General features: G+C 38.0%; 1 protein-coding gene across 3 annotated transcripts in view; it reads left to right on the top strand.

Annotated features, from left to right (window-relative positions):
• POU2F1 (POU class 2 homeobox 1) overlaps positions 1 to 13,631 on the top strand; it is a 196,256-nt gene that overhangs the window by 140,249 nt on the left and 42,376 nt on the right. For all 3 annotated transcript variants that reach the window (XM_070462735.1, XM_020889221.2, XM_020889223.2), the window contains exons 3-8: positions 1,310 to 1,410; positions 4,942 to 4,995; positions 6,886 to 7,005; positions 9,826 to 10,014; positions 11,380 to 11,506; positions 12,588 to 12,682. In XM_070462735.1, the coding sequence (XP_070318836.1) occupies positions 1,310 to 1,410; positions 4,942 to 4,995; positions 6,886 to 7,005; positions 9,826 to 10,014; positions 11,380 to 11,506; positions 12,588 to 12,682 (686 nt within the window). The remainder of the gene's footprint in view (positions 1 to 1,309; positions 1,411 to 4,941; positions 4,996 to 6,885; positions 7,006 to 9,825; positions 10,015 to 11,379; positions 11,507 to 12,587; positions 12,683 to 13,631) is intronic.

Here is a 13,631-nt window from a genome sequence, read left to right as displayed (position 1 = left end):
GTGAAACTTCTGTATGTGGCTTATGGAATTTAAAGTAAATTTTATTTCATACTAGTGTCTCACACTACTTGATGCAAGCATGTACTCTTAGTATCATTAATTATGTATATGTAAGAAGTTCTATATTTCTTATCTATGAGAAACTTTAGGAAAAACCATAAGAACAATCACTATGAGATTTTTCAAGGAGGTGAAATATATGTACACTTTTTAAATAATTATCTCAAACCTTAAATAGTTCTTGTGAGTCATGTGATCTACCTAATTAATTCTATTAAAGTGATGCATTTGCTCAAAGTTAACTAGAATATATAATGGCAGAAGTTAGCCCCCTTTTAGAAATACTACCTGAAGTTTCTAGCTTGCTCTTTTCTAACTGGTCTGCTCTGTCAACATACACGGAGGCTGAGGAAGAGAAATTGAGATAGTCCAGTGGTAGGAAATGGAAGCTCACTACTATGTTTATGTGACTTAATGATTCTTGCAGTTTCCCATAGTCCATTATATTTTATTCACTACAAAGCATTCTGGTTATTTCTAAATAATATCTAGACACAGTAATTTGAAAACAATGTAGTATGTTCCTAGAAAGTATTTCTGGGTAGTGGGGTGGTATGTCTTTCCATAAATTAGTCCAGTTCCTACATTAGATTGCAGTATGAGTGGTTAAAGGCACTGACTGACGTAACAGTTAGAAAATGATAATGATAGCAGGGCCCCTGCTAATTAGATGTATGCAGCAATCTGTACATTAGTAAGATCATTCTGTTTATCTAAATGATTGCTTTTACTGTCGTTTATTAAAGCATTTTAAGAGTAAATTCATCTCAGTCTTGGCAAAGTCACCTGTTAATTTCTTCTGTCCAAGCCATGTATCGAGAAAGGAGAGACTAGAAGAGAGCCTTGGTACTCCCATCAGAGCTCTGTCTCTACCAGTCTTTACAACAGTGTAATGATGATAATCTCTTCTTCAAGCCACCTTAGGTCTCCTGTTTGTTCTGACCCCACTTGCTCTAATTGCTGCTTTCACTTTTGAACTAACATGATTTTATGATTATAATTTATTATTCATAGTTTTGTTACTTAAGCTTTATCTGCATCCATGTGCATGTCTTGCAGTCCTGTCTTTAGAAGATAAATCATTTTACTGTATTTCTTCATCCTTTTGAATCTCTTTTTCTCCTTGCAGGTACTCAGAAAAATGCTTGTACAAAATAGGTACTTGATAAATGCACCTGTTTGAGAGAAATCTGGTGCTCATTCCAGTGTTGGTGTTTTCAATAGTTATATTATTTCGCTTGCTTCCTAGGCACACAAACCAATGGTCTGGACTTTCAGAAGCAGCCTGTGCCCGTTGGGGGAGCCATCTCGACAGCCCAGGCCCAGGCTTTCCTTGGACATCTCCATCAGGTGGGTTGTTCTGCTCAGCTGTGAGAGAGAGTGAAAAACGCAGACACGGAATGCTAGTGCTTAGTAAAGTCATTTCAGAATGTGGGACTGTTAAAGTTGATTTAAATCTGATGTTACCAGCATCTGACCGTGTCATTCTGAATGGTTACTAGGGAGTCCTTTAACTTAGTTGCCTGTATAGCTGTTGACCCCACAGCTGTGTGAAAAGGAGTTCCTTGTTATGAACAGATATATTTACAACTGGGTTACTGTTTTTGTGAGTGTGGTCTGTGGTGACTCACTGAAAGTATTGAATAGTAAATTACAAAGTCATCCAAAATGATTTAACACCCATTGCCTGAGACCTGCTGTGTAAGGCTTTGAGTTCACAGCTCGTATTCCTTCTTTAAAGCAATTTCAAACTATTTACATTTGGGCAACCACTTAGAGGCTTTGCTTGACTGTGAACATCCTGGTTTGGGGTTCAACTTTTTTACTGTTATATTACATGAATTTCTCCTAAGTCTAAAGCAGGCTCTAAATCTATCATCCATATGTTATTAAAGTAGACACAAAAGGAATATAAAAACAAATATTGACTCTCCAAGAGTTTGGGGATATGGGAGCTGGTTGCAAATTGAAAGTAAATAAAACAATGAAAACATTTGGGAGACAGATTAGGAATGTGTCTCAACTGCTTGATTTATGTTCACAGTTCTGTGTTAAAGCGTTACTTTGCACAACTTGTTGGTCTTTACCTCATATAACCCTCATATAACCTTTACCTCATATAAACCCTAGAACTGGTTTAGTGTACAAATTGTGCAGGTCAGCAGTAGTGATTTTGGTAGTGCCACATGGTACTAGTGGTGGACGTTCAATGAAAAGCACATATGAACATAAAATAATAGATGTTCAATAACTATTTGTTGAACAAATGAATGAATGAATGGTAAAACTTATGAGTACAGAGAAATAAATGATTAGCTCATCTCATATATTGTAAGATTTTTATCATAGGGTAATTTTTAAGCCACGTTTTAAAGAATGTTGTTGTTCTGTCGCTAAGTCAAGTCTGACCCTTTGTAACTCCAGGAACTACAGCGCACCAGGCTTCCCTGTCCTTCACTGTCTCCTAGAATTTGCTCAAACTCATGTCCATTGAGTCGGTGATGCCATCTTCCCCAGCATCAGGGTCTTTTCCAGTGATTCAGCTCTTCACCAAATTCTTCTGCCAGGTGGCCAAAGTATTGGAGCTTCAGCTTCACCATTCCAAAGAGCAAGCGTCTTTTAATTTCATGGCTGCAGTCACCATCCACAGTGATTTTGGAGCCCCAGAAAATAAAATCTGTCACTGTTTCCACTTTTCCCCCATCTATTTGCCATGAAGTGATGGGGCTGGATGCTGTGATCTTCATTTTTTGAATGTTGAATTTTAAGCCAACTTTTTCACTCTCCTCTTTCACCTTCATCAAGAGGTTCTTTAGTTCCTCTTTGCTTTCTGCCATTAGAGTGGTATCATCTGCATATCTGAGGTTGTTGATATTTCTCCTGGCAATCTTGATTCCAGCTTGTGCTTCATCCAGCCTGGCATTTCGCATGATGTACTCTGCATGTAAGTTAAATAAGCAGGGTGACAGTACACAGCCTTGACGTACTCCTTTTCCAATTCTGAATCCAGTCCCTTGTTCCATGTCTGTTCCAGGGGATCTTCTCAACCCGGGGACTGAACTCAGGTCTCCTGCGTTTCAGGCAGTTTCTTTACCATCTGAGCCAGCAGGGAAACCCACAGGATGTTGGGAGCTGGCAAATGGAGTTGTAAAGGGATGCTCTCACTTTTGGTTTTCAACTTTCTCTTTTGAAAACTTTAAAATCTATGGGAAATTGAATAACAATAGAACAGTTTTCAGCCAAAAGCTCTTCATCTGGTATCACTAACTGTTACCATGTTACTATATATGCTTTATGTGTTTGTGCACATACATTTTGTTTATGTATGTACATGTCAACTTGGAGAAGGAAATGGCAGCCCACTCCAGTACTCTTGCCTAGAGAATCCTGTGGACAGAGGAGCCTGGTGGGCTGCTGTCCATAGGGTCACACAGAGTTGGACACGACTGAAGCAACTTAGCAGCAGCATACATGTCAGCTTGTCCCATTATTCTGTACTGAATTTGATCATTTGATTAAGGTAGTGTGTCAGATTTGTCTACTATAAAGGTAACTTTCTTCCTCATAATTAATACGGAGATACTAGAAGACTTGATCATGATTGAAATAAATTCACAAAGAAACTTTAAGTTCAGGAAGTCTTGATGCTGTGTGCTAAATCCAAAATGGAATTATCATGTTAATGATAAATTTTTTCAGTCTTCCAAATTTGAACCCTGGAGTAATCTGTAACTTTTCTCCCTTAGTTTGTGTCCGGGCAGTTCCCAGGGCCCTGTGTAGTGCTTTTGCAGCACTTTCCATGTTTCCTACCTTTAATTCCCACTGCTGCCGTTCTCGGGCAGGTTTCCGTTTACTCACACCTAGTTTACGTAACAGTCCAGTTGTTTTATAGAGTGTTCATCCATTTAGATTTGACTGATGTTTCATCACAATTAGAACTAGAGGGAAACACACTGTAAATAATACCGTTTTCTTCTATGTGCATCATAGCAGAAGGGACATGTGTCATTACTGGTGGCTTTAACTGTGATCACTTGTCTTCCTGATTTTCCCACTATTTTACCCTTTGTAATTAATATCTATGGAGAGATGGGGAGAGAGTATGTAAATATCTTGTTACTCCTTAGATTTCACCCATTGGTTAGAACACCAATTAGTGACAGTTGCCTGAATCGGTTGTTATTATCATGGTTGCCACGTGATGATCCTTATTTTAATATAACCATGGTTTGAACTTTTTGAATGTGTGAAGTGTTACTATTAACTGTTCTGACAGGCTTTCATATGTGGTTTATAGGACAGATTCTTTATTTCAGCTAGGATTTTTGAATTATGACAATAAATATTTTAAGGACTTGACTATGTGGGTGTGTGTGTGTGTGTGTGTGTGTGTGTGTATATATATATATATATATAAGATTTTTACTTTTTTTTTTATTTTTACTTTTATATACATGAAATTTTGAAATTAGAATGAGTAGATAATTCTGATTGTTTTTAAGGGTAAAAGTAATGTCTATAAGTAGCCCGCTTCTATGTTCTTTAACTCAATGTTGAAGATGAGTTAAGGTTTTAGAAACTAAGTATCCTGTGAGTACAAACAATGTAATGTAAGGAATGTCCAATACAAGTGTGGCATGCCTGCTGATGCAAATTTAGTGTGGGACAACATCTCCAGAAAAGAAATTTTGACAGCATTTTCTGTTGGGAGATGGGGGTACTATGAGCTTTTCCATAAAGTTTCAACTTCATAAGGTAAACCTCTTTGTATGCTTGGCTCTGAATAAAACACACATTTATAGAAACTTGTTGATGACAGGCTGTAATGATGGATGTCAACAGTATTCGATTAGAATTTCCCCAATTGCTTTACTTTCATAGGTCCAGCTCGCTGGAACAAGTTTACAGGCTGCTGCTCAGTCTCTGAATGTACAGGTGAGCTGGGACATGGGACTGTGGATCCATTTTTCTATTCATTTTTACCGTATTTTTCTAATTTTCTATAATGAATATGCAGTAATTTTATAATGAAAATACTTAGAAGTATTACTTTTTTTTCTTACTGAATCTCATAAAGATTCAAATAATGATAATCATTGCCATTAATAAAAACCCATTTTATATTACATCACTGTGAATGTCCAAAGGTGAACAAGAAAAGTCTACTTTCAAGGTTTTATTTGGAAGTTCAGTAAAAATGTTTCTAACTTGTACAGCCATTTATCACTTTTCATTTCTTAGGAAAACATTATAGTAGAGGGAAGAACAATAGAATGAGAGACCTAAGTCTTAGGTTTGAATTCTCATTCTGCCACTCACTAGCTGTATGAATTTTGGCAAGTCACTTTTCCTCCTGGAGCTCATTTTTTCTTATACAGTCGGCCCTGCCTATCCTTGGGTTCCACATCTGGAAGTACAGAGAGCTGACTGTGAAGGACTTCAGCATCTGCAGATTTTGGTGTCTGGGGCAGGGGGTTGGGGGTGTGGAGGTGGTCCTGGGACTTATTCTCTGTAGATACCAAGGGGCAACTGTATGTATTTAAGTGGATGAGTTTAGAAGATTGCCAAGGTTCTTCTCTGCTCTGCCATGTCATGAGTCTGAGAATTGCAGTTAAACCTATTTATAAACATTAATGGGCTTCATACAATCAAATTTAAAGACAAAACTTAAATCTGGGTGCTTTGTTTCTATGAACCATTCAGCATAACATGCAAAGTTCACTTTTTATGCATTACTCCATAATACTTCAGTCAACCTGCTGCTTCCTTTCATTATAGTGTTTAGGTAACTAACAGTCAAGAGAGAAAAACAGTATTCTGGAAGGCTGATTTCAGTGTTGCTAATGACTAAAGACCTTGGACTGAGCATTCCATGAAACCCAAGTGAAATATGGACCTAGTAACACATGGAGACGAGAAGAGAAAAGAAAAAGAGATAATGTGACCTTCCCTTTTGAGGGAGAGGAGGTGGAAAATTGCCTTGGTTGCCATGGTAAACTTTTATCCCTTAGAGAGATGTTGGCAAACAGGCTGTATCTCCACTGTGGAATGTTTACAGTCTTGAACTGTAATTATCTCTCAGTGACTGGCAGAATTAATCAGAGCCTTTATGTTAATTAGCCTCGCTGCAGTCCCCAAAACAGGTGGTGGGAAATATGCAAATCTAGGCAGAATTTTAATACTCTGCATAACCAGTTTTAATTACCATAAAATTTTCTCTCAGTGCCCCTTTCAGGATCATGTTCTCTTTCCCTCTTGGCTGCAGCATTTCCCTCTCAGCAGCATTTCCCTGTTATTTGATGGGGGAATTTTTATAGTTCTTTAAAAGATTAGTTGAAAAGTTCAGTGGGTCAAATAATCAGTTTCTGAGATGGTATATAGGGAAGTATTACACTGACCACCAAAGACATATCAAAATGTTGAGATAGAGGGTCTGTCTAGTGTAAACATAGGTTGAAAATATGTTCTTACATATTTTCATTTTATTACATATTCTTACTCCTTATTTCCAGAGTTAAGGATTTGTGTTTATGAAAAATTCTGTCGACTAGTGGAAGACCAAATTACTTTTTCTTCTTAAAAATTAAGAAGAATTATTGAAAATTTTTAAAAATTAAGAAAAACTAAGCAGCTTTGCTGGTTTGGGAATAAAAAATCTGAAAACTTAATACATAAAATTAGGAAAATACAAAGATTTATAAGAAAGGAAATGTGAATTTGGAAAACTCATGATTAGATAAGTCTGTGTTTTAAATCTTAAGATATGGAATTAGTACTTTTAAAAAATCAATTATTAAATCTTTTTTTCTCCCCCCACCCCCTCAGTCTAAACCTAATGAAGAATCGGGGGATTCACAGCAGCCAAGCCAGCCTTCCCAGCAGCCTTCAGTGCAGGCAGCCATCCCCCAGACCCAGCTTATGCTGGCTGGAGGACAGATAACTGGGGTAAGTTTCCACTGAGAGGTTTGTAATAAACTTTCTTTGTGTCAAAACTGCCATTGGCTAGTATCTGATTAGATCTGTTGACTGTAGCAGATACATGGCTATACCTGGCATATGTCTTTAAAGGAATTCTCTCCATTGTAAACAGCTCTGAAAAAAAGAGCTATTCTTGTTATGAGTTTTCATGAGTTGTCATGAGTGTATTTGTTCTTACTGTGGCAGATAGGCTCTGGGTAAACTTAAGGACTTTTTTAAACCAATGTTTCAACTGTTGCTTCATCATGCAGTGGAATCATGTTCCCATGGTTGGAATAGTTACAGTGATGAAATTGTATCAGTGGTTGTCAGTGTGGAGTTATAACATCACTGCAGAGTAGAAGTTAAAGAATGGATTGGTACCTATAAAAGAAAAACATTTTAAATTACTATATAGTGTTCTAAGGGGCTTTCCAAGTGACTCAGTGGTAAAGAATCCACCTGCTGATGCAGGAGACATGAGTTTGATCCCTGGGTCAGGAAGATCCCCTGGAGTAGGAAATGGCAACCCACTCCAGTATTCTTGCCTGGAAAATTCCAGTGGACAGAGAAGCCTGGCAGGCTGCAGTCCATGGGTCACAAAGAGTCAGGCATGACTGAGTGACCGAGCACACACATAGTGTTCTAAAATGAAACCTCTGCTGTCTTATCCCGGCTCTTCAGTTTACTGTGTTGGCTGATTCATCTCTCTGTGCCTCAGGTTTCCTTCAGTTAAACGCAGATGTTAATAATACTTAGCTCACAGTATTGTTTTAGAGATTAAGAGTAATGATGTAGGTGAAACTCAGAACAGTGTCTGACATGTCATAGTGTTCAATAAATGTCATCTGTTTTTATTGGTAGTAAATTTTTTTTAACTTTAATTGGAGGCTAATTACTTTACAATATTGTAGTGGTTTTGCCATACAGTCACATGACTCAGCCATGGGTGCACATGTGTTCCCCATCCCGATCCCCCCTCCCACCTCCCTCCCCATCCCATCTCTCAGGGTTGTCCCAGTGCACCAGCCCCAAGCACCATGCATCAAACCTGAGCTGGCGATCTGTTTCACATATGATAGTATACATGTTTCAGTGCTATTCTCTGAGATCATCCCACCCTCGCCTTCTCCCGCAGAGTCCAAAAGTCTGTTCTTTACATCTGTGTCTCTTTTTCTGTCTTGCATATAGGATCATCTTTACCATCTTTTAAAATTCGATATATATGCATTAGTATACTGTATTGGTGTTTTCCTCCTGACTTACTTCACTCTGTATAATAGGCTCCAGTTTCATCCACCTCACTAGAACTGATTCAAATGCATTCTTTTTAATGGCTGAGTAATATTCCATTGTGTATATGTACCACAGCTTATCCATTCATCTGCCAATGGGCATTTAGGTTGCTCCCATGTCCTGGCTATTGTAAACAGTGCTGCAACGAACGTTGGGGTACACGTGCCTCTTTCAATATTGGTAGTAAATTGACCTGTGCAAGTATGTTAAGCTTTTACTTTTCAGATGTCTTTGCTCTGAGGCCCCATTAAAAATATTTTCCAATGTTGAAAATTTGTGTCTTAAATTATCTTTTGTGGGGGAGTCAAGAGGAGTGGTAAGGAAGAGTTGTTTGTTATTTAGTTCATATCACATCAACCTACAAAATATTTTATTTCCTTCATTTCAGTTAAGTATGTTTTGGCAGTGGAAGGCTCTTTTAAGAATCGTTGCAGAATTGTTTTACAAAATCCCATCAATATAAATTAATATATTGTTTTACAAAATCCCATCAATATAAATTAATATGTTTACATATTATATAAAATATTTATAAACATCTATCTTGATGGATATTGGGGTTTTGAATGATTTAATTTTGATTCTGTCTAATACACAAATTGTATTGGGCCTTTTTTGAAAAAGGTTTATGCCACTAAATGACATACTTGCTCTTCAGAATATTCCTTCTTGATTTGATCAGAACATGTCACCAAAAAGAAGGTAAAACATACTTAACACTTTAAGTGTGTTTGAAATAAGCTGTATTTTGAAGGCAAGTTTAGATCTTCAAATACATTTCCTGTTTTCTTGTTTGGGTTTTGTTTGAGTGCCTAGTGTTTACAATAGTAAGAGACACTTGGAATCCAGGTTCATGTGGCTGGAGCTTCTGTCAAACTTGGACATTGGGATTCATTTGCATCTAAAGAGAGTGTCTGTTACCACCTTTTTCACAGAGATAATATATTTGAAAGAGGATGTAAAGTTGCAGAGACCCAAAGCTTTCAGTAACAGAAAAGATTGTTGGGGAGGAGTCTGTAGGGAGACTTGGGAAAAGAAATAGACCTCATAATCTTTAGTCTTAGAACATAATGAAAGTGATGGAATGTGGCAGGGATTCATGCTAATTAGAAGAAGCTGGCTTTATCAGTTCTTTCCTGGTCAGATCAGCATCCTTGTTCCTTATTCATATCACTAATCACTTGCTGTTCTGTTGGGTGCAAATTTCTTTTCATTTCCTGTCAATATTGATTCTTTTCTTCGTTGCTTACTAATTACTTTTTTTGCCTGAACCCTGGGGCCTTGGGCAAGCTTGAGTGACCAAGTCCAGAGTGAGGACCACTATTTTAATGTAAATGGCCTGAAAGTAACGGTAGCTTGGTCACTGATGACCATGGTAGCCTCATACTTGCCATGTGAAGTTGGGTAGCTGTGGTTTACCACCACTGGAGTTGCTTACCTGAAAGCAGCTGGCTTGCGTTAGGGGCCCATCTCCGTCAACCCTTTCCAACTGCTGGTCCTGATCTTGTCTAGCTGACGCTGACACCAGCCCAGCAGCAGCTGCTCCTCCAGCAGGCCCAGGCCCAGGCGCAGCTGCTGGCGGCCGCCGTGCAGCAGCACTCCGCCAGCCAGCAGCACAGCGCCGCCGGGGCCACCATCTCCGCGTCCGCCGCCACGCCCATGACGCAGATCCCCTTGTCTCAGCCCATACAGATCGCGCAGGTGAGTGCGGGCCGCTCCCCGCTGGGCCGGGCAGGGGGCTAGCGGGCAGGCTCACCTTCTGATTGTTGGCGTGGCCGTCCAAAGGCCTGAGAAGCTCTGAATCAGCCAGGTGAGTGGCGAAACCTTCACTACCGAACTAGAAATAATACGCTTGTTTGCTTATTTGAGTTGGTACTATAAACACAGAGCTGATTATTTGAATAACTTTATATTAGGTGGCAGTTCTTGAACAATTAGCTGGCATGTTTCTGGAGCAGAGGATCACTGTGTTTATTTAATTAGCTAATTACGGCAGGCACGCGTTCCCTCGTGCCCTGCAGTGAATGCTGCCACCCCTGTGCAGGGGAACTGGGGGTCATCTCTGCCACAGGGCGATTAGCTGTGCGCAGAACTGCACTGCAGCGTTGTTTGGCTTTAATTTTTGCATTTTAGGGCAGAGTATCCAGAGATAATAAAAATTTATTTAGAGAGGCATAGACAGTTCTACCAGGGAGGAAAAGTAAATGGAAACCTTTATCTCAAGGAGAGGAAAAAAGTAGTAGTCACATCAGTGAAACGTATGAAGAGTTATTATGAGTCCAATGCAGATAATCGTTTTATACCCCCGAGAAGACTCAGAATGGGCTTAAATTATAGCTAGAATTTGACTAAACATTAAAAAAAAAGTTAATAAACTATAAGTACAGAACAGATGTCAGACTAATGTTTATGACTATTATGTAATAGTTTTTATTTTGCCCATTTTTTCATTACCAAATAAATGTTTTTAATGCCTAAGTTGTGAGACTATACCTTGACATTATTCTAATAAGATAATATTCATGCAAGGACATTAAAAATTATGAAATAATAAGCCAATATAAGCAAGTTTAATATGTTATAGATCAGGTTTTTATATGGATAGCTTTTTTTTTAGTTTATGCATTGTTTTCTAGTTGAGTTAGGCTGGTGCCAAACTTATACGTCTTTTAATTTATTGATGGCAGGTTCAGACTTAACACTTAATTTTTGCTCTACAAGAGGAAATTCAGTCACTTAAAATAACAACATATTCTTTTCTCACTTGATTTTTAAAGCTCATGTCCATCTCTACATGCTAAAGATACAACCATAAGCATTTAACTATTGAAAATTAAGTCATGACACAATATACGCTCATAGAAATAGCATGTCCTTGTTGCAGCTCCAGGTTTCTTCAAACACTTTGGAACATATCCAGAGCACATCCTTGTTAAGAGTTTATAATAATGTCAAATATTGACTCTTTTTTTATTTGGATGACAGAACTCTTCATCTGGGAACCTTAAGATTAAGTGCACTTTTATTTCAGAATCTCCAATCCATGTTTTAATCCTGCTTTTTTAGGATCTGCAACAACTGCAACAACTTCAACAGCAGAATCTCAACCTGCAGCAGTTTGTATTGGTCCATCCAACAACCAACCTGCAACCAGCGCAGTTCATCATCTCACAGACGCCCCAGGGCCAGCAGGGTGAGCCCCTCCTTAAAGGTCATTAGTGGTACACCAAGGCTGTCCACTTGTGTGACACAGATGGTAACTATTACACTTTGGCCCGGAAGCTGTACATTAAAACAGTGGTTTTTAAAAATTTTATTTAACTTTAAGCTCAATATTCATGTTGAGAAAAACTTTGTCATGCATACCTCATTTATTGAAAGTCATCTCTCCCTGCCTTTCAATACACTTACTCAGTAAGGAGTACTGTGAGTTTGACCAAAAGTCTAAATTAAATTCTTCAACTGCTGAACATATATTGGATAAATTGCTTCTAATGTTTTGATAGTTTTTTCATGGGAATGTGTTCAAAGAATGTGGGCTGAGGATTTGAGCATTGAAAGTATATGCTTCTAACAATCATTGGTTTTCTTTTGAAGTTTAAGAAAAAGAGGGTATCATGTTAGAAACTGTACAAATTTGGGGAGTTACAAAAAAATCTTCAAGGCCTTTTAGTGCTAAATGTTGTATTATTTCTGTATAAAGTGCAATCATGTTTGTTGGGCTCGTTAATGGAATCAGTATACACAGTATTAGAGTATCAAGGCTTCAACCCAAGGAATATTAGTGCATTACTGCTTCCTCATTTTTTTTTTTTAGCCTTTTTTCTTAATCATTCAAAAATCTTTTGTTATACACATACCTATCCCACTTTTAACGGATAAGATAGCCTGACCCTTTCATGAACTAAGCAGTTCTCTGGTCCAGCATATACTAGCAGTTTCTAATGACTTTTGGGTTAAGAAGTTGAGCTTTGTGTTTTTTCTTCAGTGTTTCAAATACTTCTTCACTTTCATCCATTCCTTCCTAAAATAAAAAAAAAATGATCAACCAGAGATGTTAGGTTACACCAAAGACATATACCTGTTTTACATTTTTCCGTATCTTCTTGCCCAAATTGTACTTAATAAGACTGAATTGTAGGCAGATAAGACCTTAAGAGTTTTAAGACCAGTAGGACTATCAGGATATCAGTTGAAAATTTTCACTTCACTTTCTTATGCCATATGTTCAATGTAATCTTTAATGTTGGACATAACATGTTTGTGTTTTGTAGGTCTCCTGCAAGCGCAAAATCTTTTAACACAACTACCTCAGCAAAGCCAAGCCAACCTCCTACAGTCTCAGCCAAGCATCGCCCTCACCTCCCAGGTCAGTTTTCTTCCGTGAGGGTTGCTTTCTTTTATCCTGTTGTCGAGATACTTTGGGGCTGTGTCTAATTCAGCTCCCTAATAAAAATAATTCAAATAGTTTTAAAAAACTCACCAAAATTTCAAAGCTAGGTTTATCAGCTTCATAAAAAAAAAGCTGCCAAATTGATGTAGTCTTTGAAAACCTTCAGCGAGTCCCTATTTTCTTACACGTTCATAAAGAATAGCTGTGTTAGTACTGAATGAGTAACGCGTTCTGGCTCTTTAACCACCCTCCCCCCTGATAAATGACAATAGAGATTACCACTTGAACTAGACACCTAGCGCCTCAGTTAAAACCGTCATTGTTCTTTGCTCTTTCTCAGAAACTGCCAAGAAACTCTTCTCTCTGTGTTTTATTCCATCTCAACTTTCATATGTTGCTTTAGCTAATTTCTTCCAGAGTTTAACTATAGAAAAAGTACAAGTCTAGGCATCTAGAGGTTTAGGCTTTAGACCTAGTTCTGTTTCTTTCCTAGCTGTGACTTTGAGCATATCATTTCTGCTTTCTGCACCTGTGTTTCCTTATCTGTAAAGTAGGTGATTGAACTAGCTGATCCTCAATTCCCCTTCCATCTCTGATTCTCTTTGTTCATAACTATGGAATTTATCACTTGATACTAACAAATTACTAGATTTGACAAAATTCAACAACTGTTTATGATTAAAAAAAAAACTCTTCTAGGAACAGAAAGTAACATACTCAACCTGCCAAAAGGCATCTGCAAAAAAAAAAAAAAAAATTTATAAAGATTGAACAGTTATCCACTGTTACCACTTTTATTCAGCATTGTACTGAAGAGCCTAGCAATGCAGTAGGATAAGAAAAATAAAGAACATGTAGGTTAGAAAGGAAGCGTCTCCTGTGGCAGACCACATGCTATTCTATGCAGAAAATTCAGAGGAATGTA

Source organism: Odocoileus virginianus, unplaced genomic scaffold (assembly GCF_023699985.2).
Source record: "Odocoileus virginianus isolate 20LAN1187 ecotype Illinois unplaced genomic scaffold, Ovbor_1.2 Unplaced_Scaffold_12, whole genome shotgun sequence".
Taxonomy (NCBI): Eukaryota; Metazoa; Chordata; class Mammalia; order Artiodactyla; family Cervidae; genus Odocoileus; species Odocoileus virginianus.
Note: the sequence above shows the minus strand (reverse complement) of the source record. Positions and strands in the feature narration are given on the sequence as shown.